Here is a 27,017-nt window from a genome sequence, read left to right as displayed (position 1 = left end):
TGAAAGAAATCTAGGTGGAATCAGGATTGTATAAGTGGCATAACAGCCCTTACAAGACGGTGTGTGAAGAATTGCTTCCACTCTGTGACCCCTTTCAAAGGTGCGAGCACACACACACCCCATTGAGCAGATGATTTTTCTGCCTGTGGGAGAGATGTTCTGGGTGTGTGATCAAAATTCTGAGTTCCTGGCCCTTAGGGAGCAAGCGAACGTCCTTGAAAACTAAAACGCAGACCTACAAGGTTGAAGGCGGACGTGAGGTGGGTCGGCCATGCCCTTAGACCCTACTGCATGACTGTGGCATCCCAGCCACAGACTCGTGGTTCTTCTGCCATTGCAGAAAAGAAGGATCTTGGGATTCCTTCTTGAAAGACAGGTCAAACAGATGTTGTCTACTTGAAGTGGACAGGTCTCCAGGAACTACAAGACAAAAATAATAATGAAGATGACAAAAAATATTGTGGCACCTTAAAGAACACAGTGGTGCCTCGCATTACGATGTTAATTCGTTCCAGCGAAATCGCTGTAGAACGAAAACGTCGTAATGCAAAATAAAAAAGCCCATAGAAACACATTAAACCCGATTAATGTGTTCCTAGGGGCTTGAAACTCACTGTCCAGCGAAGATCCCCCATAGCGCGGCCATTTTCGCTGTCCGTGCAGCGAGGAATCCGTCCCAGAAAAGAGTGGGGAGCCATTTTTTTTTACCCGGCAGCCATTTTGAAACCGCCGATCAGCTAGCTGAAAATCATCATTTTGCGAGAATCGGTTCCCGAAGCAGGGAACCAATCATCGCAAAACGAAATTCCCCCATTGAAACCATCGTAAAGCGATCGCTTTTGCGATCGCAAAAACTTCATCGTAGTGCAATTTCGCCGTTAAACGGGGCACTCGTCTTGCGAGGCACCACTGTATACTGCTATATTTTAATGTGAGCTTTTGTGGACAAGTCTGGAGAAGTGGACTTGTCTGTGAAAGGTGGTGTTAAAATATAGCAGTTGGTCTTAGGTTGCTTACTCTCTATGCATTCATGGACAGATCATTTGGAAAGAACTGCTGTTGGGGCACATAAGTGGGGCACGACTCTTGTACAGACACCCTGTTTATGGATCTCCCAAGGGCCTCTGCTTGGCCTCCATGGGGAAAAGATGATGCATGTACCATAGGTCTGATTCAGGGAAGCTCCTCTTGTGTGCATGAAAAGAGTGGGCACATCAGAATGGGGAAATTTGAATTCATATCTCCACTTAGACATTTAGCTCAGACATTACCCTTGGGCCCAATCCGGTTCAGTGGACCGTTCTCAGGATAAAATGGGATAAAAGCACAATAAATAACTGAACTAACTTGTGTAACATCTTCAGAGCATTTGAAGTGTACTGTCACGCACCACACAGATCACTATTTACTAATGTCATTCCACATAACATGAGCCATTTGTGTTTTTAGCCACTTTATAGCGGAGCTGCTGCTGTTCGGATGAAAACAGGTTGGAGTCCTGGTGTGAACGAGCCAATGTGATGTTGTGCTGGTCAAGGCTTTGGACTGGGACAGAGAAGTTCTGTGTTCTAGTTCCCAGAGAGCCATGAAATTCATTGGGCAATTCCAGATTAATTTCTCTCCCTCTCTCTGCCTTATCTACTTTATAGGGTCATTGTTGTGATGATAAAAGAAGGAGGGAGAAGAACTTTATACCTTGAGCTCATTGGAGGAAAAACAGAATATAAATGTAATTAAATGCATACATGAAATAAAGTCTTATTAATGGTCATCCCAGTTCCCTAAGATGAATGAGGCTATAAATTGCCTAGACACTCCAGTTGCCCTAATTTGGCAGGAACAATCTCAGCCTGGTGATCCTTGACAAAACAGTTCCTTCTAGGAAAATCTGGAGTAACTGGGCTGGAGGGATCTCTGATTTCCTTCAGTCCACTTCTTGCTGGATACAGGCCATCCAGGGCTAAAAAGAGATTACTCTTGAGGTTATGGGGGGGGGGGGGAAGAGATCAAGCTTTTTGAGAAACTCCCCAAAAGAGTTTCCACTCTCAAACTGCTCTTGCTTTTAAGAATTTTCCTCCAGATCTTCAACCAATACCCACCCCTGTAGTAGATCGAGTCCTGTGAATAGATGGGGAAAGTTTCTTTCTAGGTGTACAAAATGATGCTCAAAACAACACCCTCTTGGCTTTTTAATTAATAAGTGATAGTGGAAGGGGAAGGGAAACAGCAGGTAGAGAAGGAGAGCCTTCAGCAGACTACAAGCAAGGCAATCATGCCTGACTGATATTGCAAGAAAGACAGATGTGTTACTAGTCCATAAGAGAGTTCCCTTGTTTCTACTCTGTGCAAAGCAGAAGGCTCTTGCCTCAGGCATGCAAAGCTGATGGGCACAGAGAAAATAGATATAAAATATACAGCTACTATCCCATACAATCTGCACCATTAGGAAAACAGCAGGTGTCTGTAGCCCAGCTGGGTCCTTCCCCAACAAGAAAACCTCCTTGTATTGGGGGGGGGCAGCGAGTCCCTCCTCTGTTTCCACCTTCTACAACTGTAAAACAAGACCTCTGCCCCAGAGACACTGCTTTGGGAAAGACTGAATAGGTACATTTCCCAAGGAGGGAATGGCTGAATGGGGGCTTGACCCTTCAAAGGACGCCAAGCAGCTGCCAGCTTTGCCCTTGGGCCAGGATGGTGTGTTGTGGTGATTCCACACCACCTAACACCCCCCCCACACACAAACACACATACAATTTGGTGTGGAGTGGCGGGGGGCACTTTCTCTTTTTTGGCTCAGATAGGAACTTAACTAGTTATGGCTTTGGAGGGGATCGGCTGTTCTGAACCCTCCTGGCTCTTTGGTTCACCTTGTCTGGCCAGCTGTTCCGACCTAACTCTTGCGGGGATCCCCTCCCGCACCGATTCCCTGGCCTTACTCTCTCTTCTGCCTGTCCTCATTGACCTTCTGAAGCCAGGGTCCTTTGGAAGAGACAAGAGGGAGGCTTTCTGCCCGCTGTTTAGGGAACCCCGACTTCCAAGGCTCCTGAGCGGCCCGGGGGATCGCTTGGCAATCTCATCGCCAGCCTTCATCCCACTCCTCTTCCTCCTCCTCCTGCCCCCCTCCCCTCCTCCTGGTCCTTGCGCGGAGATGCTCCGGCAGCGACAGGAGATGCCAGCGCTCCCTTCGCGCGCCCGCAGTCGCTAACGAAGAGGGTGGGTGGGTGGGAGGCAGGCAGCGGGGGGGATAAAAAAAAGAGGGTGAGGAAAGGAGGAGGGGGAGGAGGGGGGGTTCAGGGTCTGGAGGAGGGGGCTCGGCTCTGCTGCGGACCATCCTGCTCATCGCCCTTCCCCCCCCCCTTCCCCGGGTCCACCGGTCCCTTCCACCCGAGAAGCGCCTGCCTGGGGGCTCCCACCGTCTCCCGGCCAGGTGGAAACGCTCATGCCGCCTCTAAGGTAAGCCTCCGCCGGCAGGGCTGTGCGGGGGGGGGGGGTTACCAGAAAAGGGGTGGGGAGGGTCACACCTGTCCCCTTTTTTATAATTGCATGGGTCCCGTCCCCCAATTTCGGCTGTCTCTTATTTTGCTTCTTGGGTATCCCTTCTGCTGTTTTCTTTTTTTTCTTCCCTACCCTCCACCCTCTCTCTTTTTTTGGACATTTGATCTTCCTGGCGTGGACCCTCCTCTCTCTCAATCTCTCTCTCCCTCTCCCTCCTAATCCTGTTTAGACGGGGGAACCTGTTGAGGGTCTCCGCTCTGCTTCGCCCTCCTACTGGAATTCGGTTTAACTTCCTTGCCCCTAAAGCCACTTTGATCCGGACCCCGTTCCAATCATCCCTCGGAGGTAGTTCCCCGTCATCCAGACACCGGTTTCCCTCCTTCCCTCTTAAAGCCACCCATCTAGGCAGGCGCGGCTCCTCGAGAGTAACGCGGGCGGCGGTTCTCCCCCACCCAGCGCCCGCAAGAAGAAAGTGCAGACAAGATCTCACAGCAAAAAAAGAGCCACCATCGCGATCCTGTGGTTTTGGTACCTGCCCTGGGCTGGGGAATGAAGACCCACTGAGAGCAGTGGGGTTCACCCCGCATCCCAGAGGACTCAACATCCCAGTGATGATGTTCTGTTTTTCCAAGAAGGGAAGTCTTAAGCACAGGAGGAGGAAAACTGCCTTACTTCCTTGCAGTTCGGTATGTATGGTTCAGCCACACAGTAAGGCTGCTTGGCTGAACCCACTTAAAGTCATCCTTGGCACCATCATTCAGTGCCACTGAACCTCACAATGTCTCTCACTGGGACTTATTCCTGTTGAGACCCAAGTTGGTGGAGGATGCGTTCCTCTGCACACTTCCACTATAGCACCCCACTAGATTCCGTAGGGTTTTCTCCTTGGGATGTGTGGGTGGGTTGACAGAGCAAGAGAGGGCAGCCCTAACCACAGGTTGTCCTTGTTAACATCTCTTATCATGGCTTTCCTTCCTGGGTCCCTCCTTGATTTACTCCAGCTGGCAGGTGCGCACCCAGAGGGAGGCTGCAAGACTTTCTTCTCCTAAGAAATAGCCAACAAAACAGAGCCATAGACACAGTGATCCAGATTAGGAAAGACTGACATTTTCCTTTCCGGTTCTTTCTTAAATCCGTGGCCGAGATTGCCCTTGATCCTCCCTGCTCCCTCCAGTATGATCTGCTACACCGATGTTGTCCGATTTTCCATCCCAAAGGCATGCATGGTGCATCGTACCAGGCACCCCTCAAAGGGGGGAGTCATAAAAGGCATTTTTGAGATAAGCCCATCAATAACCATGGTGCTACACAGTGCTCATTATAGCCAGGAGCGTGTGTTAAAGGGTGGGGTTTAGCTTTTCTTTCTCCCTTTCCACATATACCCTCCAACCGCATGCTGGTGCTCGCAGTCATAAGCCAGAGCGACAGCAGTCATGTATCTCCCTGCCCAATCCTACCTATTGCATAGATCTGTGATGGCATGCAAGTGCAGGCAATCTGATACAAAGGCTTAGCATAAAATTGAACAGGAAGCAAAGATACTTATTCATGGACTGCTGCTCTCCCCTTTTTTAAAATCGGGTGCTGGGGGTTTTCAACAAAAATCTGCGAGCAGAGCTGGGTCCAACTTGTTTTCTAAAAACAGACGGGGGCTCAGGCATCCATGGGAAGCCTTCTCCCCCCCAAAAAAAGAGCCATCCTTTTATTATAACGTGGCCCTCGTACCCAATATCATGAGCATCCTTCTGGCTCACCATCTATAGATGTTGGGTGGATGTGTGTGCACGCAGGCTCTTATTCATTCCCAGGTGAAGGTGGGGCACTCTACACATGCTCAGTGGTGCCATTTAATTAGCATCCAGGTTGGTCTCTTTATCAAAAGAAAAAAAAGAGGTGGTATGAGTCAATATTCGTGGTCAAAGCAAGGACAGGCCAAGAGCGGGTTTCCAAATCTTAGCTGACTGCATCTCCCAGCATTCCTCACCATTGGCAATGAAAGCTTACAGCTGCTGGGAGTTGGAGTCCGACTGCACCTGGAGGGCTGGACCTGGCTAGAGAGTGTCGGACAAGAGTTTAGGGAGATTCCAGCTTGCACTGAGCAGTGAAACAGGTGGATTCCCCTTTCTCTCTCTCTCCATCTTCACCAGACCGCCTGGCAGGGTTGCCCAAGAGATGGAGCAGGGAAGAGGCGATCCGTTCGTTCGCAGAAAGGTGGGATACCCATGTAATGAATAAATACGTGGAGGAAGGGGATGTGTTTGGGGTTACAAAAAGGCAAACTTTTGTTCTTGTTGTTATTTTAAATCCCCCTTTTCAGGAAACATAAAGATTTGCCCAGAATATAATTCTGTTTAATGCTTTTAAATGATATGTAAAAACAAGAGTAAGTGAAATCTTTATTAAAACACTTAACAACTCCCACCGACTGGGTAGCCTTCCAGTCCGGCAGGCTGTGCCTCTGAAGAGCTCACGTTGGGCACGTTCCCACAGCACCTCCCACGTGCCCGGATCGCGAAGGGCCTTGCAAGACTCGAAAGCTACCCGGGTTGAGAGATTTGAGTGCTATGACAAAGGTATCACCCATCCCCTGGTTTTAGGTTTTACACGAGGACCACACAGCTTTGTGTGTATTTGTATTTGTGTATACACACACAGAGAGTCTCTCTACCTAGACCAAGAGTAAGCAACAGACACCCCAGAATTCTTGGGCACCATATTCCTGCTGGCTTTTGGAAGAATGAGCAGCTAAGCAGCTGGTCAGATGGTGAAAAGTGGGAAGCCAGCTGAACGAGGCAAAGTTTTCCAAAGTGTAACTGGAGGCTAAACATCTGATAGGTAGCTATTGGTTGTGGCCAGAGGAGATGGGTTTCTGTAGTAGAGTTGCCAGCTGATCAAAAAGAGGTGCAGGACAGTTTGGCTAGTTCCTGTGTCCTCCCACCACTAGGGGAAGTATTGGCTTGAGGCAACCAGTTCTCATGTGCAGGTTGGATGATGGGATAAAGCCAGGGACTGTTAACTCTTTTAGAAAAGCAAAACCCTGCACCTTCTTCTGTGCGCTGAACAACAACTTGATCTGCAGCCAAAATCAAGTTTCTTTCCATGATTATTTTACTTATTTCCTTAAAATATTTTTACCCTGCCTTTTCTCCTTAAAAGGAGCCTACAACAATTAAAAGACAATATTTAAAAGCTAACAGCATTAAGTATACAAATATTTTTAAAGAATCAAACAAATATGATATTAAAAATGTTGTGAGGAGCTTTTCAGCTATTGCAGATCAACGTACAAGCCAGGTTAGATTTATTCATTGCTGTTCACAAATGGCAATAACTGGGCCTGTTCTTGGTTTTGTTTCATGTTGCTTTTCTCTGCATCTGGCACTCTAAGATATATTATCTCTAGCCATGGAGGTTCTACTAGACTCTCACGGTAAAGAGCTGGAGCATTTCCCCCCCCCCCCCATCACAGACTAGTGGCATTTAAGACAAGTTTACAGAGACACTAAACTTCTATTCCTTTTACTGTTTTCCTTGCCGGTTGGAATCCTTATTAATTTCTTAAATAAGTTTGCCGCGTTTGTGTCTACAAGATACAGGGAGTCGTATGTGTTTTACTCTCCTGTTTGTGGTGTTCAGGCACGAGATGGAAGTTTGGTGTTGTTTAGATGTGATTCTTGATTGCTGCCTGTTGCAGTAATTGCATTGCAATTGCTCGGAGGTGGAATCAATTTCCCCAAATTGAGATTTTAATGGGAAGCCTGCAAACGGCTGTTATGTCCTGTGGTTTAAAGAGGCTTAGGTTGCATTTATTCCACAGGCAAATCTTTCTGCGCCACCCCCAACAAGCAGGCCATAGAGAAGAGCACCACCTACTGGAAATGGAGGCCCCAGAAACTACTTTCATCTTAAAACCAGAGAAAAGTTACACGGCTTTTTTATCTGCTACGTTTAAGTGCAACACAGAGATAATTATACCTAGTGTGGTGTAGTGGATAGAGCAGACCTGGCCAAAGTGCGGCCCGAGGGCCACATACGGCCCGCAAGTCGCTCCTGTCCGGCCCGCGGACAGTTTTGAACATCAAAACCATTTATAGCTTTTTGTCTAAAGTTGATCAGTTGCTTATCTTTAACATACTGCAAAAACACTCTTTAGTGTTTGTGAAGATTAACCAGTTTAAAATAAAAACAATCATAACATCACTGTTTCATTTTATTTTTAAGTAAAGTTGGTTCGGCCCCCAAACACAGTTCAGATTTTTCACGTGCCCCCCCCTACAGAAATTAATTGCCCACCCCTGGGATAGAGTGACAGACTAGGTCTCAAGAGGCCTGTGTTCAAATCCCTGCTTTGCCATGGAAACTTCTTGGGGGTTGCAGAACTGGTCGAATTAGTTCAGTGTGGTATAGTGCAAATCCTGGAATAACTTATCAGAAGTAACAGCATTATTTGAAGTAAGTTAAAATTTTAACAAGGGCAGCCATTTTTTCCCCTGCTAATGTGCTAATGAATCACAATATTCATGGTTGTTGTTTAAAAAGAGGTAGTTACGTCAGTCTGTGCACGCATTGTTTGGAGCAGGGCAGGTGTGGAGTGCATCTGAATGATACAGGGTGAGGGTGGAAGGGATGTTCTACTTGAAAACAAGGATCTCGTGCCACTGTGACCAGCAGGATCTACTCTGGGTCAATAAGGATCACAGCAGAGAAGGGCAGTGAGTCCCTCTATGTGATGTGACCCAAATATTTCACAGAGTTGCTCGGTATGCAAAAGGTGCACCAGCTTTAAGGGAAAATGGGAGACATAGTTAATAAATAGACAAATTTGGCCTTCAAGCTAATCCATATCAGGGTGCAACTACGTTTCCTAAATAATCTGACAGTTGGGCCAGTGCACTATTGCATCAATTCCTGTCACATGATCTTTGTGTCTCTGTTCCCATTCTCATGGGGCAGCTTCAATTGAACCGGTTTGATTTGGCGCAGGGGACTGCACTGCTTTTCAGATAGAACCGGGGTTGGCCCTTTGATCCACCTATGGGTCTGTCTTGACTTTGCCTGCAATACAACCATCTTATTCAGAGTTAACTTTTTCCTTTTTTATTCTAAGTGGCATAGCGCTGTGTCAATGTTGCAGACAGAAACACTCCAATGTCTATATGATGCAACGCTAAAATGAAAGGGATTATTTAAAAACATACCGAAAGGAAAAAAGTTGGACAGCAGTCATAATTGCTGATTTCCTGATAAGACAGTACCCACACCACCTCAAACACAACACCAAGATATCAGCACAGGGAACACCCCCACACGCAGAATACGGCAACATGGCCATTCAGCACAACCAAAAAGAACTAAACAAACAGCACCATGTAGAGCAATTTAAAATACACAACCTCCCGATGGGTGTTCAAAAAGAAACAATTCCTCGAAGAAAAGTGTGAGTTTCCCCTACACTTGCAATGTCATATAGTTAGGAAATTCTGAATTAATTTGCATTGTGCTAAATCTGGAGCAACTGGAGGAGTCACCAAATGGGAGAATGAATGAATGAATGAATGAATGAATGAATGAATGAATGAATGAATGAATGAATGAATGAATGGTCATACCCTCAGTTTTCCAAAAGATCTCCTGTATGGAGAATTAGTGCAAGGAAATTGCCCCGGAGAGAGACCGCAGCTATGATACAAGGAGATCTGCAAGCAGGATCTGAAGGCCTTAGGAATGGACCTCAACAGATGGGAAACCTTGACCTCTGAGTGTTCGGCCTGGAGGCAGGCGGTGTATCACAGCCTCTCCCATTTTGAAGAGACCCTTGTCCAGCAGGCTGAGGCAAAGAGGCATTCCCGGAAGCAGCAAAATCAGGGAGCTGGACAGGGGACAGATTGCATTTGTCTTCAGCGTGGAAGGGACTGTCACTCTCGAATTGGCCTCCTCAGCCACACTAGACGCTGTTCCAAGTCCTCCATACAGAGCACGTTACCATAGTCTCTCGAGACTGAAGGATGCCGAACTGGAACCCTCAGCTGTAGTTCTGGTGGTAACTCATCCTGGGCATTTAATTAAAGCCACTTTGTATTGGGTTACGTAAAGCTACCAATTCTTCTATAGACCCTGGATCCTGAGCAGTTCATTGTACCTGAGTTTGCAGAGTTTAGCAAGTGATAAGGGTTCTTACTTTACCATGAAAAGATTTGCTTTCTGATTCCCACAACTCAGTGTTCATGCTAAAGGCACACAGGAACAGGTGAGGTTGACTTTTTCCCTCCTGGCCAGACTCTTAAGTGAGAATTTATGACTGCAGTCTCATTGCCACAACACTGGATAGCTTAGTGGTTTAGATATCTGGTTTTGGAGCCAGAGGTTGGGAGTTCAATTCCCCCATGGTGCCTCTTTGACGGGGCTGGACTTGAGGATCGGTAGGGTCCCTTCCAGCTTCTGCAGTTCAAAGATCAAGATTCTAACACCGCAACACTTAATTCTAAAAACTTAATTTTTATAAGGCTTCAAGTGGATCCGTTGACCTTTGCATGAAGGAATAAGATCTTTTGGTCACTGAAAAAAGACCCTGAAAATTTTTTAATCCACCTTTTTTGCTTCCCTGGGAGAGACACTTGGGGAAAAGCCTTGGCATGCGGGTGGGCAAAACTAAGAACTTGTCTGTGCTTTTTTTTCCCAACCAAGTCTAACATTCATTTCTCTGTTGCACCAACATGCTCCATGCCACTGTGGTTGGTACCTTCAAACCTTTTGGGTTCCCTGGCAGCCTATTTGACATCTGGAAAAATCTTCCATCCATGGCCCCAAATGTTGACGATGCCCAGCTGTTTATGAGAGGAGCAATGAGATGGACAGTTTGCAGGACCGAAGGAATGTTCTTTAGAACAGGCTCTGGGAGAAAGGTAGAAGGCAACGCCTGGCCTGCTCCCTGCCGAGAACAAAATATACAGAAGGGAGGATCTCAGCCAGCCCTGCTACACATGGTTTACAAAGAAGGCCACAATGTGTGAAGTTTGTATCTCGCTTTGCTGGGTCTCCTACAGGAGGTGAGCAGAAAACACCATCTGCCAGGCCATGTATACAAGGGAGTCTTTGTCCTGCCCCAAATGCTCTCTCACAAGGAGATACTTGAGGGAATGAAGGTCCTTCAGCATGTGGGGTAAAAGGCCTTACCATGAAGGCAGCATGGGGCACTGTTATCATCATCATTTTGAAGGCTAGCTCCCAGAATTGGGATCCCCCCTAAGAATGACCACAGGCTTACTGTGAGGAAGCTGTGATTTTATAAGACCAGGAAGGAAGGAATGCACATTGTAAGTGAAGAAGGGCAGCTTCAATGTAGGAATCGTTCCTCAATCTCTAAACCAGGGGTTCCCAACCTTGGGTGCCCAGATGTTCTTGAACTACTGCTCCCAGAAGTCTTCACCACCAGCTGTGCTGGCCTGGTTTCTGGGAGTTGTAGTCCAAGAACATCTGGGCACCAAGGTTGGGAACCACTGCTCTAAACGGATGTTGAGGAGCCTCAAGGCTTTGGACTGATTCTGGCCCACAGAGGGACCTCTTCTGGTTTGCTTGGGTTCTTCAGAATCCCTGAGACACCAGCCTTTGGTAGTTTTTGGGGTTTGCATGGAGGTGCACAAACGTTTCTCTTAAGACTTAGTTACTAGTGGCAAGAACTTCTAGCTAAAATACGCTGGTGTTTTTCAGTCCTCTTTCTTCTGCCTTTTACCCGGTCTAGCGCTGAATTGTGCCCTCCGCCTCTCCCTCAAATTGCAACCGAAGTTGCATTCCATTGGAGGCCACTCGCACCCCCGACCCTTACTGGTAATGGTGCTTCTCCTGAATGGGAGAAAAATGGCTCCTAACTGGTAAGGAATTGAAAGAAAGAAAGAAAGAAAGAAAGAAAGAAAGAAAGAAAGAAAGAAAGAAAGAAAGAAAGAAAGAAAGAAAGAAAGAAAGAAAGAAAGAAAGAAAGAAAGCGCAGAAGGAAATAGGGTTGAAATAAAGACTCCCGTATCTGTCATGTGAAACCAGCACCAAAGATAAGAGAGGCTGGAATGACACCTTTATTTGCTTCAGGTCTTAACACTCACTCATGTCAAAATCCCACCCGCTTTCACGAGAGCCGTGGGGGGGGAAAATAATTAAAAAATAAAATGGAAGTCAACACAACACATCTCTGTGTTGTGCTGACTTCCGTCAGGCCTTGCTTGAAGGACTGGCAAGGAACTGGGTTCGCAGAGTCTTGATCCCGAGTCCCCTTTCAACGCAAGCATTCAGAGGGAGGCCTCCCAAACAGTCGGCTGTACTTTAAAAAAAGAAAGAGGGACGTTCGTCAACTAAGGTGGGGGTGTCCAATGGAACCTCCATGGGCTGATGCAGTCTATCTCCGAGCGCCGCATGCTGGGAACAAAGGGCAAAAGCTGCTTCCCGGCTTGTGCTCACCCTGACCGATTTGGCAGGCCGGTTAACATTAAGAGACCCCTCTTTTGGGGAACCTTGGAATGCTGGAAACGGGCCCAATCCAGCTAGCTCTTGGATCCTATTGAGCTACTTCCCGGAGGCTGGAAACACGACTGTTTTAAGAGGCAGGCTTCCAGACTCACCCAGATGGCCTGGGCATGGGGATGCTGGGCCTTGAAGTCCAAACCAGCCCCTTCCGCCAAGCTCTGGGTTGGCAAGCAAGATTCCTCTGAGAGAGGACCCCCCCCACACCCCCTTTCGCTGGGAGCCACAGCAGCGCTGGGCTGCTACAGCTGCTGGGGCCAGATGTGGCTGCTAACCCCTGCCTGCAAGGACCGCCGCCCCCTCGCCTCCCTTCCCTGGGAGAGCCTCTCGAGCCGAGACGCCTGGAATCCAGCTGTCTTACATAGCCCTCCTCCTCCTCCTCCTCCTCCTTTTACGTCGGATTCCTCCCCCCCCTTTTTTTTTTTCCTTTTGAGCTGTAACCAGATGCCTGCCTGGGCGACGCAGGCGGGACCCGGCTGCTGAGTGGCCCGGCCGGGAGAGTTGGGGGGGGTCCAGAGGCAGCGCCGCCGGTATTGGAAGGGACCCGGCGGGGGTCGCTCGCTCGCTCGCTCGCTCGCTCGGGCTGTTTTCTACCGAGAGGGCAAGAAGTGGGACGGGACGGGGGGGGGGGTGAGAGAGAGAGAGAGACGGTGCGGTACCCACGATCGTCGGAGTCCCCCAACACCTCCAGCCTCTCCCGGGTTTCTCCCCTCCCCTTTCCTCTCTCTTTCTCTCTCTCTCTTTCTCTGCTTCTGTTGAGTTCACGTGTGATTTTTCTCTTCCTCCTCCTCCTCTGCAACTGATACCCTTTTTCCCCCTCTCCCTCTTACCTTTCTCTCCCACCCACCCCCGCCTGCCTGCCCGCCTGCCTCTCTCTTTCCCTCTCCCCTGTTCCTTTTCTGAACACCACTCTTCTTATAGGGAGAGGATAGTGGTTAGAGCTGCAGCTGGATGGATGGGTATGGGGAAAGGGGCAAGAGCCAAAGCCCTGGGAGTGATCCAAACCTTCTTTGTCTCTCTCTGCGTCTTCCCAACAGGTAAGGAGGAGCACGGCTCCCCTATTATTATTATTATTATTATTATTATTATTATTATTATTATTATTATTATTATTATTATTATTATTATCATCATCATCATCATCATCATCATCATCATCATCATCATCATCATCATCACTGATATTATTGCTGCTGCTTTCTGTAACCTGTCTTAAAAGTTGAACCCCCCCCCCAAAAAAAACCCTTATAGAATCCACCATTCGGTCCCTTCAGTGACCCTTTCATGGGCCACCTTGCTCAACCCCAACTCAGCCCAAAGGTATCAGATGGACCCCAGTTGTCCCCACCCCACCCCATCCCACCCCAGTTTTTTTTTCTGGGGCCCTGGAAACAAAAACTGCTTTCCCATTCATTCCGCCCGGCTTTTGTCTGCCGTCTCCAGAGGTCTTGGATTTTGCTGAGCGATATCGGCCAAGGCAGATACACAGACGGACCAGGGGCCGATCCACGTTGGCCGATCCCTTTCAGAGGTAGCAAATTCTCCTCTACTTTGGAGCATCCACAAAATTATCATTTCTCTCCCTCCCCCCCCCCCACAATGCCACAGAGTTTTCTTTTGGCCAGTATAGGAAGGCAGTTGGTCTGTGCCTGACCCAGAAGACGCCTACCCAAGCTGGTGGCCGCTGGTGCTTCCCCCCCCAAAAAAAAAAAGCTGTTTAACTTGATGCTCTGATGGTAGTAGTAAAATGTAGAGGAGTCTGGATTCCACCCCCCTCCCTAGAAGCTCAAAATAGATTGCTGATATTTTCTTCCTATGTTTGAAGATCAACATATATTGCTGGAAAGTCCCCATACATCCACTGCTATTTTCTTCCTGTGCTTGGAAGTTTCTCTTGTGTTTTTGCTGTGGGAGTGAGACAACGTGGCCTGACTTCTAAACTGTAAGATCTCTGGCAATTGTATATGCGTACCTCCAGGTTGTTTAGGGAAACGTGAACCAAACATTTATGTATGTACACAAATGTAGCTAGTGCAATAACGCAAAACCAGATTTTGGAATAGGTTTGATGACCGTATTCTGCTCGTCGTTACACTAATTTTACAGGCTACTCATTTGTTCCAAGCACAATTCAAGGTGTTCTTATCTATAAAGCCCCCCCAAGATACTTGGGGAGCATGGTTTTCGAAGGACCTTCATTCCCATAGGATCTTACTCTGCCAGGATGGCTCAAAACGCCTTTGGTACATCCTGCCACTTGGAAAGTCCAAGAGGATGGGATCCAGAATGCAGGTTTCTTTTAGCAAATCCTGAATCTCTCCCTGATTTACTTTAAAGAAACCAGTTCGGTTTTGCTTATTGTTCCACCTGGCTTTTCAGTGATTTCAAATCTACGAACTCATGCCTTCTGCTGGGAACAGATGGTTTTCCTGCTGTTGTTCCCTCGCTGTTGCGAAGCTTTGTGTTCAAAAAAGTGCTGCAAGTTTTAAATGGCAAGTCACCGTAGTCATCACGGGGAAATGGTTTATTTTGAGCAGAACACTCAAACAGAATGTTACCAATACATAAAATAAAATAAGACGGGTGCCTTAACTTGGTTTATCTCTGGAACCATAAATCAAGAAAAAAAAAAGATTCTTTGTTTGTTATGGAGAGTTGATAGGCAAGGAACGGCCCATTTGACATGCTTCAAATATAGATATATGGAGGAACATGTTGGTAGACGCATTTCTCCTGCTGTAACCTGCCTCTGTTGTTGGCTCTTGTTACTTGGTTAGAAATTTTAGCTAGATGGAGGCTGCCAGATGTTCTTCTACTCAGTATTGCAAAGTGGGGAGAGGGACATGGCTGAAAAAGCATTTATACCACCTTTTGGTCTTGCCTCTTCAGATTTTCTCCTGCAAAAAAAAGTGTGTGTCTAGTTTTTTTTTTACTTTGCATGCTCGCCTTTTTCTTTGCTCACATTGCTTCCATCACCCCTACCTTTTCCTTCTTTTTCTGCCCTCTTGTCTCCCCAACCACACACACACTCTCTCTCTCCCTCCACAAAGCCCACAGTTTGTTTTTATGGTGTCAGAAAAAGAGCGAATTTTCAGAATCACAGCTGAAAACGCCATCTGTTTCCAATGAATTCCCCCCATCGCCTTTTTTTTTTTTTTTTTTTTTTTTTGCAGCGTTTTCTGGCGGATTCTTGCTCGCAAATTCCTTCAAGCTCTGAGGGCTTGTTTTTGTTGGGGGAGGGGAAAGTAACTCCACACAGAGAGAGCTGTTCCTTTCAAAACTCCGGTTTCTTGGCTTCTAGCTTTCCTAAACCCCCACCCCGTCCCACTTCATCTGAGGCAAAATGGAGGAGTAAAAAAAAAAAAGTGTTATTAATACTCTAGAACTTAAATCCTCAGATACAGCTTACAATGCGGTTTTATGTGTTTGTGTCTGTATGATTGTGTACAGTGTTTATAGATTTTATTGCAAAACCTCTTTGTGTTGTTTTTCAAAGTTTGGAAAAATTGCATTGATGGGAGTATTTGTTTTATTAAAAGGTGATTATTGTGTGTTCCCTGGGTTAAGGTTCTTGTGGTTATATGCCATCAAGTTCCCTCTGACGAATGGTGACCCTCCAAAATGTCTCATCCTCAGGTTTGGTAAAACTCAATCCTATGGCTTCTTTGAGGGAGTCAGCCCATCTCACATTTAGTTTTCCTCTTTTCCTGCTGCCTTCCACCTTTCCCAGCATTATTGTCTTTTCCAGAGAAACTTGCCTTCTCATGGATGTGCCCAAAGGAGGACAGCCTCCGTTTCAACATCTCAGTTGAAGATGGAGCCGAATCCTTCCCCCCACCCCACCCCACCCGCTCATTTATAACCTTTTGAACCCACATGGAAACGATGCAGACAAAATGCTGTGCAAAACCTATGCTTAGTCCCACCATTTTTGGATTCAGGGCTTTCTCTCACTTAGCTTAAAGAGATGCCTTCAGGGAAACAGATGCAAAAAAAAAAAAAACCCAACAACACAAAAAGAAATCAGTTGCCTCAGTGCAGCTTTGCAGGGAAGATGCCATCAGCTCCAAGATCTTATTGAATTCTCTTTATGCCAAATATGCTAAAGCTGAGATCACCTTGCAGGAAAGGACTTGATCTTTGAGTTTGGGTGTGGGGTGGCGTGTGTGCGTGCGTGCAGAATGCCTTATTCCCGCCTTCAGAAGGGTGTGTGTGTGTGTGTGTGTGTGTGTGTGTGTGTTAACCGCTGGGCCTTCCTGAGAGTCGGTCACCTGTTTGGTGGGGATTTTGGTGAGGGGAGAGAGAGGAACCTGAGGATCTGGGGGCTGGCTGTTGGTGGTGTAGATTTCACTCCCTTGCTCTCCTCCACCACCGACTTGCCCCTGAGCAATTCAGAGAGGGCAGCTCCCTTTGCAGCTTGGCCCGAAAGGCGTTTCAAGGTCCTCAGAGGAAGACCACGGTAATCAAAATGGAACCACCCCCTTTGGGGGCATCCGCACCATCATTCTGTTCCCACCACAGCCACACGTGTAGCTTAGGGTGCTCATAAGGAGCGTTTAAAAAGTCTTTTCTTTGACCCCCAGCAACTGACTTTCAAAGTTGCACAAAGTGGGCGAATAGGCACAGATCGGCCCCTCTTTCGTCAAGAATTTGTGTCATCTCCTGTGAAAGCCAGAGAAACTGGTGGCCATCATCCCATGGCTGCCGTTGCTTGCAAATAATACTTCCTCTCTGTGGAGAGTGTGTGCCACAAGCACATTCGTTTTAAAGATCCCACAATTAGGACCTGATGTTTTCCTGTACCAGACCAACACAGCTCTTCCTTTGGAAATGGACAGACATTAATTTCAACAGTACACACATTTTGTTGTGTTGTTGGTGCCGCTGAATTACATTTCTACCCTTCGCTCCACGACTTAAGGAGTTCTCAAGGAGGCTTGCAACCTTCGTAAAACATAATGGCTAAAATCCTGGGGCTCGGTGTAAAAAAGTTGCAGCTAGAGTAGTCCCATTGAATCACTAGGGATTTAGTGAGGCAGCTCCTCTGTAAGTCCCATTGATTCAATAGGCCTACCCTAGTTGTGACTTACTAAACTAAGCAACAGGATTTCAGTCAGTAAAAACAAGGGGGGGAATTAAACCACGGAATCCTGGAAATCAAATAAAAGGAAACATCAGCTGCAAAAACGATTCAAATCAGTAAGTCTACAGGTAGTTAAAATCATCACACATGGAAACATTAAACATTGTCATGAGCCAATTTTAAAAGATCTGCTTTGGTGCCCTTCCTAAGAGTGGTGAGAGTAGAAAAACTGATCGCAGCTTGGAAAGAAGTACTGGCTATGATCCGGGATCCACTCCGGAGAAAGTACCTCCCGTTTTGTATCCCACACTTATTTCAGATAGTCTTCCTCGGGTATTTCTGACATTATCAAAGGGAAATAAATACATATTTCACTCCGTATTGCTCACAACGTGATAAACATCCTTCCCACCCTTTTGTCTCCCCTTTGCCAAGGATCATAGTGTTTCCTTGTTGGGGTCCCATGGAAGCAATTCCCAAATAACTCTGTATTTGGATGTAACATTCCAATAAATACACTGTCTTTACTAGCCTTACCCCAACCTGATGTCCTCCAGATATTTCAGCCTGGAACTCCCTCTCCTCGTTGGCCCCATCAGTGGTATTTATTGGGACTGACAGAAAGCAGCTGAAAATGTCCGGACATCACCCGCGTGAAGTGCTGTCTTCAAGCTCAATTTTACCCAGGTTGATTTAGGAATACGTCCTATTGACTTCACTGGGAGTTTCTTCCCAAGAAATCACTCAGGAAAACATCTGGCTGGCTGCTGTTGGAAGTGGAATGCTGTGGATCTGGCGAGATATGTTTTGTTTCCCCTGTGTTCAAGGTAGTTCTCCTTTCCCAAACAACAGAGAGTCATCTGGCATTTTTAAAAGACTAACTGAAGTATTTTTCTGCTTTGGTAGGGGGATTGGATGATCCTCAGGGGTATCTTCCAGGTCTACAGATCTGTGATTTTTTAGCTCTATAATTTTCATTCATTCATTCATTCATTCATTCATTCATTCATTCATTCATTCATTCAGTTTATATCTCGCTCCCATTAGTGCCAAAGCACCACTCTGGGTGATTACAACAAATGTAATACAAAACAAAAAATAAAGATAAAAGCATTAAAAACAACTACAGTTTTAGCATGTGCTCCCATGGGTTCACACCCTCAAAGGCCTAGAGTACGGTATGATCTATATATTTTGAGTGTATCTGTACTACAAAGCTGTAGTAGTGTAATACACTGTGTATGGCGAGGCACTTAGAATTCTCTACTGTGGCTCAGGGAACCAGGATCCTAGATCTTCCTAGCAGAGGATTGTACGTATCTCGTAGATTATCCAGCAGGAAGCCAAAGCAGCACCAACCTGCTATATTTCCGTAACAGTATTTGTGATGTGCATTCATTCATTCATTCATTCATTCATTCATTCATTCATTCATTCATTCATTCATTCATTCATTTCCTACCCATCTAGTGACATACTCTGATTGGCTAACTGCAATGAAAAGAACACCACTACCCACCCAAACCCCCAAAGAGATAATGAATGAGTCCCAAACAATAACAACAATACCCCCCCTGCAAAAATAAAATAAACCTAGAGGCAATGGCAAATCAAGATCCGTATTCAAGTCACAGAGCAAAGGAGAAGGATGTTTCCGAAGGCTATAACTGTGTTGTGTGCACGTACTATTCTCTGATAGAGAGCTCTAAGGTTATGATGATTCAGAAGTGTGCGCGCAGCCTCTCCGGCAAAGAGATATACGTACATCACCAAACTGGAAATCCCTTAATTACTAGGATAAAGGTGTGATAATTACAGTGTTATCACTCTTTTGTTTCTATGGGACATCTATTTAATTAAGTTGGGGAAATTCTGAAAAGTCCATTAATTGTACAGAGATCTGGTATTAACCCTGAATTGTGTCTACACCAGGAATAAGGTGCACTAGTAAAAGTGCATTGTTGCTACTGTCTGAGCTGATATCTAGAGAAGAAATTTTTACCCAGTTTTTTTGCAAAATAAATCTCTGGATGCCAACATTGCCAGGAAAGGGGAACCTTACTGATGCGAAAACATTGCCTACATCTTGAGAGCTAGTGTGTTACAGCTGAGAGAATTCTGGACTTTATAGCCATCAGCCCGGGTTCAAGGCTTGCTCAGGAATGAGGCATACCAGGTTATCAAACTGGAATGAGCCTTATATGAACCCTTCTTCTGTCTGGGATACACCTGCCCAGGGAGGGGTATGAGACAGAGCCTTTTATTAAAGTGGTCTTTAATTGTGTATCCTATGCTGTACTGGAAGTGATAGAGGAAGAGAAAGAAGTTGCTACAAGAATCCTCCACCAGGACAGCCAGTGGCACCTAGATGGCACCCAACTTTCTCTGGATTATGCCTGTTGGTATATATATAAAAACCACTGAGCCACTGGGCTGTCGATCGAAAAGTTGGCAGTTTGAATCCCCGCAACGGGGTGAGCTCCCATCACTTGTCCCAGCTCCTGCCAACCTAGCAGTTTGAAAGCATGCAAATACTAGTAGATGAATAGGTACCACCACGGTGGGAAGGTAATGGCGTTCCGTGTCTAGTCGTGCTGGCCACGTGACCACAGAAGGTGTCTATAGACAAACGCTGGCTCTTTGGCTTACAAACGGAGATGGAGCATCAGACATGGCTGGACTTAATGGTCAAGGGAGACACCTTTACCTAGATATAAATTTGCAAAAAGGATAGTCTGCCATTTGGAAATGTAGAGCTCCCCTTCCACAATGTCGTTCATTAGGAGGATTCAAGAGCATCCCCAGAATGCCCAGGCTGTGCTGCTAATCCCAGATAAGACGCTACCCCTGGCTCGAGGTTTCATCAGATAAATGGATAAGTGCCTCTGAGCCCCTGCGTGATTCCAGGCACTGAGTCAAAATGGAGGAGAGAAGTGGGCTGAAAAGATGCTTGTTCTTAGCTCTTAAAGAAGTTCAGAAGAGTCTCTATGTGCCCCTGAGCTAGCCGGACAGTGAGGAAGGAAGAAGCTTGCTCCGAGGGTCAATTTTTGCTGTGGATGTTGGGTCCAGATGTCTGAGCAAACCAAGGAGGTTTGTTAACTGTTAACCATGATAGATGTGCGTTGTATCAATGCTCAAAGGCAATATGATAGCTCGTTGTTCATCTTTCATTGCATTTCAGTCGTGCCCCGCTGGACGATTACCCAGCTCTGCGACGAATCCGCATTACGTTGATGTTTTTGCGATTGCTTTTGTGATCGCAAAACAATGTTTTAAATGGGGGAATTTCACTGCACGATGATCGGTCCCCTGCTTCGAGAACCAATTTTTCGCTTTACGACAATCAGCAAACAGCTGATCGTCGGGTTTCAAAATGGCCCTCCGCTGTTTTCTAGGACGGATTCCTCGCTTTACAGGCACCGAAAATGGCCACCGTATGGAGGATCTTCCTTGGACGAGCAGGTATTCAGCCCATTGGAATGCATTGAATGGTTTTCAGTGCGTTTCAATGGTTCCTTTTATTCCGTTTGACGATGTGTTTGCTCTACAGCGATTTTGCTGGAACGAATTCACATTGTCAAGCCAGGCACCACTGTATATTTTGCCTTCATCCAGTGAGGTTGACATCATACACACCTTCTCTTGTCTCTGCTTTATCCTTACAGTAACCATGTGGGGTAGATCAGAGATAGAGGGGGAATAACCAGCCCAGTGCGTTTCCCCCCCCCCCCGGTCTTTTATGGCTCAGCGATTTCTTAGACTTAGCTTCCTCAAGTCTCAGTCCAGCGTTCTAATCCTGAGGCAGGCAATGTGGGGCCCTCCAGCTGTTTCAGGACTGGAGCTGATGGAAGTTGCAGCTAGCAACATCTGGAGGACTCCATTTTGCCCATCCTTTCTTTTCCCACTTTACTCCGGCTCTCCGTCACAATATGGAAGCTATGCCTTACACATAACGATCTGTAACACATTCCTGATTGGGGTGACAAGAGATAACAATGATCCTTTTGAAAATAACGAAGCTGGCAATGTTGCTAACTTTCCTCTTCTGCCATGACTAATGTTCAGGCATTGCTTCTTCTCATGGGGAAACTTTAAAAATGTCTGGGAGCATTTTGGAGGGATTTCTTTATTAAAAAAAACAAGTCTGCTTCTTAACATGTTAGACGGGGGGGCAAGGTTAGAATTTAAGAGGAACGCGTAATGTAACAAGTTTTAGGAGTTGCGTTTGTCTGTGCTAGCGTTTATCAGGCCAAAAGAAAAATAAAACATAAAGAGGACAAAAACTTTGTGGTGCCCTAAAGACTTAACTGCTCTATTTTAATGTGAGCTTTTGTGGACACGTCCACTTCCTCAGACATAAAAGTGAGACTACATGGCAATATTTAAATATTTCTACATTTATACATGGCCCCAAAACAGAGAGACAGTTTGTTTCCTGAGCAGAAGTTGTTGTTCGTGGGGCATTTCACAAGGTAACAAGTTACTAAGGCAATTCTTTGGAGTGTTAATGGTAACAAGTTACAGGGAAGCGAGAAGTTTTGTAATGAGTTCCATTACTGATTTGCTTTTGAAAAGCAACTTCTCAGGCTCCGCTCTGGGAGCAAGCAACAGTGGGAGGATGATTGCTGTCGGATCCTGCTCATGAGCTTCATGGAGCCAGATGTAGGTCTCGATGATCCTTGGATTGAGTCCAGTTCTCACTGTGGATCTTGCAGGAGGGCCGCATCCATGTGGAAGACATTCTGCACAGCGGGAAAGCAGTGGTGGCAGCTGTTGCAGACAATTAGGCACACTGTCAGATTTTAGGACGACCAAATTAGGAAGCAGAAGTGCTAAACACGAATGCAGAACGAGAATTTTTATGGGAAAGTTCTTGTCTTCTTTTTTTTTTTTTTTGGACGGACTGTAGTTTCCCACAATTCTCATACTGCTATGGAATCCAGGGAGTTTTAGTTCAAAAGAGCCGGTGCAAAGGAATGATTAGACAAGGATCTGGGACATTTGGGCTCAAATCATTGCTTCACTGGGAAAGGTCATTCCTGCTGTTTATTGGGAAGGGATTTTGGGGTCCTGTGGTCATCAGCACCAAAGTATGGAAGGGCAGGGCGCTAGTCCCACATGACCTGTAGAAGCCTTGTTAAGATTACGTAGTGTTTAAATCTTGCATCAGTCTGTCCAGAACTTGTAACTGTTAGAAGGGAATATTAGGAATGTACTAATTCAAGGAAATCAAGTTATGAAGAGTATGAGGGCATAACTTTTAGGAAGGAAACCAGAGAGCCAGTGTGGTGTAGTGGTAGGGTGTCAGACTAGGACTCAGGAGACCTGGGTTCAAATCCTCGCTCAGCCATGGAAGCTCTCTGGAATGGATGGTAATGTTAAATCACTTCTTGACTATCTAATCTACCGTATTTTTTGCACCATAAAACACACTTTTCCCCCACAAAACGGGGGTGGAAAGTATGTGTGTCTTATGGAGCGAAGAAAACAGATTATATTTCCCTGTTTTCTTCTCCTAAAAATTGGTGCGTCTTATGGAAAGGTGTGTCTTATGGAGCGAAAAATACGGGGTATCTTGAAAACCCTACTAGGGCTATCATAAGTTGGAGGTTACTTGACAGCACATAGTAATATAAGGATAAAGAACACATTTAAAGAAGTCTTTACAGTACACAGTTTTAGGAGTTTGTTCATCGTCTAGAGCTGACTTTCATGTCTGCTACTTTGCCTAGCCAAAATGGAAAAAGAAGGGGGAAGGAAGGAGCATAAGAGTATTAATCTGCACGTAGATCCAGTGGGAGGGAACATTTTTTTCTGTTGCCTCTCCACTGGTTCAGGTCACTTGCTACATACTCTGCTCCTCTCTTACAAGTCACCCATTCCCCTTTCAAAACTCCCTTTCCGATCCTATAACTCTGTGCTTTGTGTGATAAATACAGAAGAATGCCAAGAGGGAACGATGTGATAAAGTAGAAGACAGTCTTCAAGATTGGGTGGAACAACTTTTGAAAGGCTTCCTGTTATTTTTATTTTTGTGTTTTAAGAGACGTAGATGGCGCATGGTTTAGAGAGTACTGGTTACCAACACTTTGTGCCTTGATATTGTTGGTGTACAACTCCCATCATCCTATATTTCCCATGTAGGAGTTGTTGGCTATAAGAGTTGTAGTCGACCAAAGGTTTGGAACTTAAAGTCAGAAAACACCAAGGTATTGCCTCCGTATGCTAAGCACAGCAGCTGCAGTTAAGAAGTCTGAATATCTGGGAAAATCCTCTCAGCTTTATACGCTGGAGATATACAGTCTACTCTAGCCTTTGTGCCACCCTTGAAATTTCATAGGTGATAATTCCCAGTACGTCTAACCACTGGCCATGCCTGAGGTGGTGGTGGTAGTGTAGACAGGTTTTGTGGACATAAATACCGAGGGGAAAGCTGGCCCACATAGGCTGGTACAGGTGAACTCGACAAATGATTCATCTTGATCAGTGTACGTTAGACCTTATATTTTCAGATGATTTCCAAATATATAAAGCAATCTTCTCAACCTGGTGGTGCCTTTTAGAATTGTTGAAATGCAACTCCCTTCATCCCCAGACATCTTGGCCATTGGTCACATTAGCTGAAATGACAAGAGGTCGAAACCCCAGACCTCTGGAGGCACTAAAGGTAAAGGTAAAGGTTCCCCTTGACAATTTTTGTCCAGTCATGTTCGACTCTAGGGGGCGGTGCTCATCCCCGTTTCCAAGCCATAGAGCCAGCGTTTTGTCCGAAGACGATCTTCCGTGGTCACATGGCCAGTGCGACTTAGACACGGAATGTTATTTACCTTCCCACTGAGGTGGTCCCTATTTATCTACTTGCATTTGCATGCTTTCGAACCGCTAGGTTGGCAGGAACTGGGACAAGCGACGGGCGCTCACTCTGTCGCGTGGATTCGTTCTTATGACTGCTGGTCTTCTGACCCTGCAGCACAGGCTTCTGCGGTTTAGCCCACAGCGCCATCACGTCCCTTACAGTGGAGGCACTAGGTTGGTGGAAATGTGTATGGCCTTAGAACTGCAGGAAGGGGCCCGATGGATCCCCGGTCAAGGAGGCACAGACGGGAATCAAAGTCACAATCTCTGGCTCCGCAACCAGAGGCCTAAAAACACATGGAGGCTCATAACAAAATATCCATGTTAATACAGTTCTTAAATTATTCTCCCCCAAATTTTCTCTTTTTAATACCAGTGGTGAAACAATTTTAACTGGTGTAATACCAGACCCTCATTTCAATACATCCCCCCCCCCAGGCCATCATACAGTGGACCCTCGACTTACAGACTTTTCGAGTTACAGACTTCTCTGGCCGCAAAATTTAGATTCGACTTGCAGCCGGAGAATCGACCTACAGACCAGAAAAAAAAAACAAAATGGAACAAAAATGGAACAAAAACAGCCGGTTACGGATTAATCGGTTTTCAATGCATTGTAAGTCAATGGAGACTCGACCTACAGACTTTTCGACCTGCAGCCACCGTTCCAATATGGATTAATTCCGTAAGTCGAGGGTCCACTGTAATGGTTTATTTATTTATTGGATTTCTATCCTGCCCCTCGAGACCAAAGGACTACTCTGGGCGGTGTACAAATGTAAGTTAACTCATGTTACCAATTCAATGTGCCATAAATTTTCAACCTTATTGCAGAAAAGTATATAATATATAAGGGAATTTCAAAAGTCCTATGCCTTATTAGCTGGCTGGATAGCTCAGTGGTTTAGGTATCTGGCTGTGGGGCCAGAGGCTGGGAGTTTGATTCCCCTCCATCATGCTTCCAGGGAGAAGAGCCAGCCTGGGTGGCCTTGGGCAAGCCGCAGAGTCCCAGGGCACCCCAGAAGAAGGGAAGGGTCAACCACTTCTGTTGACTCTCCACCGAAACCCTGAAAAGGGTTGCCAGAAGTCAGAACTTCTGGCAACCCTTTCATATGACAGCATATGGAAAAAAAAGTTACACTGGCTGAAATCCTGTTGCTTAGCAAGCCACAATTAGAGTAGGCCCATTAGAATCAAGGGGACCTATGGAGGAGTTGATTAATCCCCACAGATTCAGTAGGCCTACTCTAGTGTGAAACGCTACTCTAAGCAACAGAGCTTCAGCCAATGCTTGTCAAGTGTAGATAACAGTTAACTGGGATTTACATTTCTTCCATTAAAAAGCAGAGAGATTCTTCTACAATTTTTTCCTCTGTAGATATCATATAACTATTTTCACATTGATAATTTCTCTACGGATGTACTGTCGTGCTTTAAGTAAAATGCCTTGAGTCCTATTATTGGGAGAAAGCTGGGTTTAAATAACATCAGTTAATAATGTTAACAGTAATAATAAGTATAAGTTATAACAAAAAAATTCTGTCGTAACATTATGATAGAAGTAAGGGTTGAACCTCTTGAGGCCAGTGTGTGTGCTGAGGTTGTAAAGAAATACTGGCAGGATCTGGGGGAAGTAAAACAGGCAACATTTCATAGGCAGAGTTGTGGGAAGGGGGGTGTCAGAGTCAGGATAATCAATGGGGTTTTCTCCTTCGGGCTGAGGAGGTAGCTTGAGAATGGAAACCAACCCCAGTGGGGCTTGTCGGTGTGGAGTTCAGCTTTCTCTCTCGCTCTTCCTGCCTTGGTGAGCAACGAGTCCCTTCTTCTTTCCCGAGGACTGAAATTTACTCGTAAAATTTTTTAAAAGGCTTTCCAACCTGCAATTGTCAAATTTTGTAATTAAGAATGGAAATCCCACAACACAGACTTGGGTTTTTTTTTTTAATTAAAAACATAGCCTATAATAATAGGGACAGGAGTTTGACTGAAGCCTTAAAACGGTTCATTGCATTGCTTTGTGGGCATTTTCAGAAGCCCAAGCAGCGGCAAAGTCACTACTCTGTCAACATGTGCCTCTGGCGTATGTGCGCGTTTGCGGGCTCATGGTGGAACTGAAGTCTGAACCAGACCCCCTTCTCCTTTCGATGACGTCGCAGGATTACTTCCATGGACAGAAATGCAAGCTGGCTGTCCATGGGAAATGTTCTCTCTAGCTGGGGCCCTCTGGGTGGGACAGGACTATAGATCCAATCATTCCCAGCTGGCCTGGCCCTTGGAAATGTTGTCCAACATATCTGGACAGCCTTTAGTTTGGGGAAAGTTGATATAAAGTTTGACTGCGGCTTGGATTCAAGGCAATGTGCTATTTCTAATAAGCATGACTGAATTTTAAGAACTTACTTACGGGGCTGTAGATAGATCCCCCAATTTGGCTTGCAGGCGAATTGAAAGAACAGAACGATCCCCAAATGAATTCAGAGTGATTTATGCCCCTTTCAATTTCACATCTGCCCGGGGTCTGGATCACCTTGTTAAAGGTTCCATTGACATGCACTGGAAAACCAGAACAGTTCTTGTGTGGGTTTTTCCGTTTTTGCGTTGACACATGTGATCATTCAAGACATAATAGACCCTGAAGAGGGAAGTAAACGTGCCAGATTTCGGACAGATAGATCCACAGGTTTGTGTGTTAGTCCCCTTTAAATTTTACTTTTTTTCAAAAAGGAGGATTGAGTGAGTTGTGCTCCATTCATTTTGATTTATGCTCTGGACACAAATTGGTTTGTAAAGTCGTTTTCCCACAGAACCACATCTGGTCATTCAATTTCAGTCCACACCTCCTATAAATCAGGCCAAATCAGGCCAATTCGGCTAGTAACCCAGGCTCAGGTATGCAGCCCTACCTTCCGCTTGGGTCAGAGCTGAATGTCCATTTGTTCTATAACCAACAGGAGCCAACCTTTGAAAGCCTGCAAGCCTGGATTGGAAGGTTAAACGCTTCCTCTTCTTGTTGGTCCCCTGGACTGGGTGTCCAAAGATAAACCACTTCTGTCCATAAATGTTCTATTTTGGTGCC

At 45.9% G+C, this 27,017-nt stretch overlaps 1 protein-coding gene and 1 long non-coding RNA gene across 4 annotated transcripts in view; one reads left to right on the top strand and one right to left on the bottom strand.

Annotated features, from left to right (window-relative positions):
- Positions 1-3,293: 3,293 nt before the first annotated feature.
- Positions 3,294-27,017, top strand: part of RGMA (repulsive guidance molecule BMP co-receptor a) — a 48,696-nt gene continuing 24,972 nt past the window's right edge. The window contains exons 1-2 of one of the 3 annotated variants that reach the window (XM_072981578.2): positions 3,294-3,453; positions 12,925-13,040. In XM_072981578.2, coding sequence (XP_072837679.2) covers positions 3,440-3,453; positions 12,925-13,040 — 130 coding nt within the window. In that variant the 5' untranslated portion in view covers positions 3,294-3,439. Of the gene's footprint in view, positions 3,454-12,924; positions 13,041-20,478; positions 20,549-27,017 lie in introns of those variants that run through there. The other 2 variants (XM_078380908.1, XM_078380907.1) reach the window with 2 other exon arrangements.
- Positions 14,513-20,460, bottom strand: LOC144584571 (uncharacterized). The gene is made up of 2 exons (XR_013538915.1): positions 17,624-20,460; positions 14,513-14,900 (listed from the first exon to the last, which is right to left on the bottom strand). It is a non-coding gene; the product is annotated as an uncharacterized LOC144584571 (long non-coding RNA).

Source organism: Pogona vitticeps, chromosome 12, assembly GCF_051106095.1.
Source record: "Pogona vitticeps strain Pit_001003342236 chromosome 12, PviZW2.1, whole genome shotgun sequence".
NCBI classification, from domain to species: Eukaryota; Metazoa; Chordata; class Lepidosauria; order Squamata; family Agamidae; genus Pogona; species Pogona vitticeps.
Note: the sequence above shows the minus strand (reverse complement) of the source record. Positions and strands in the feature narration are given on the sequence as shown.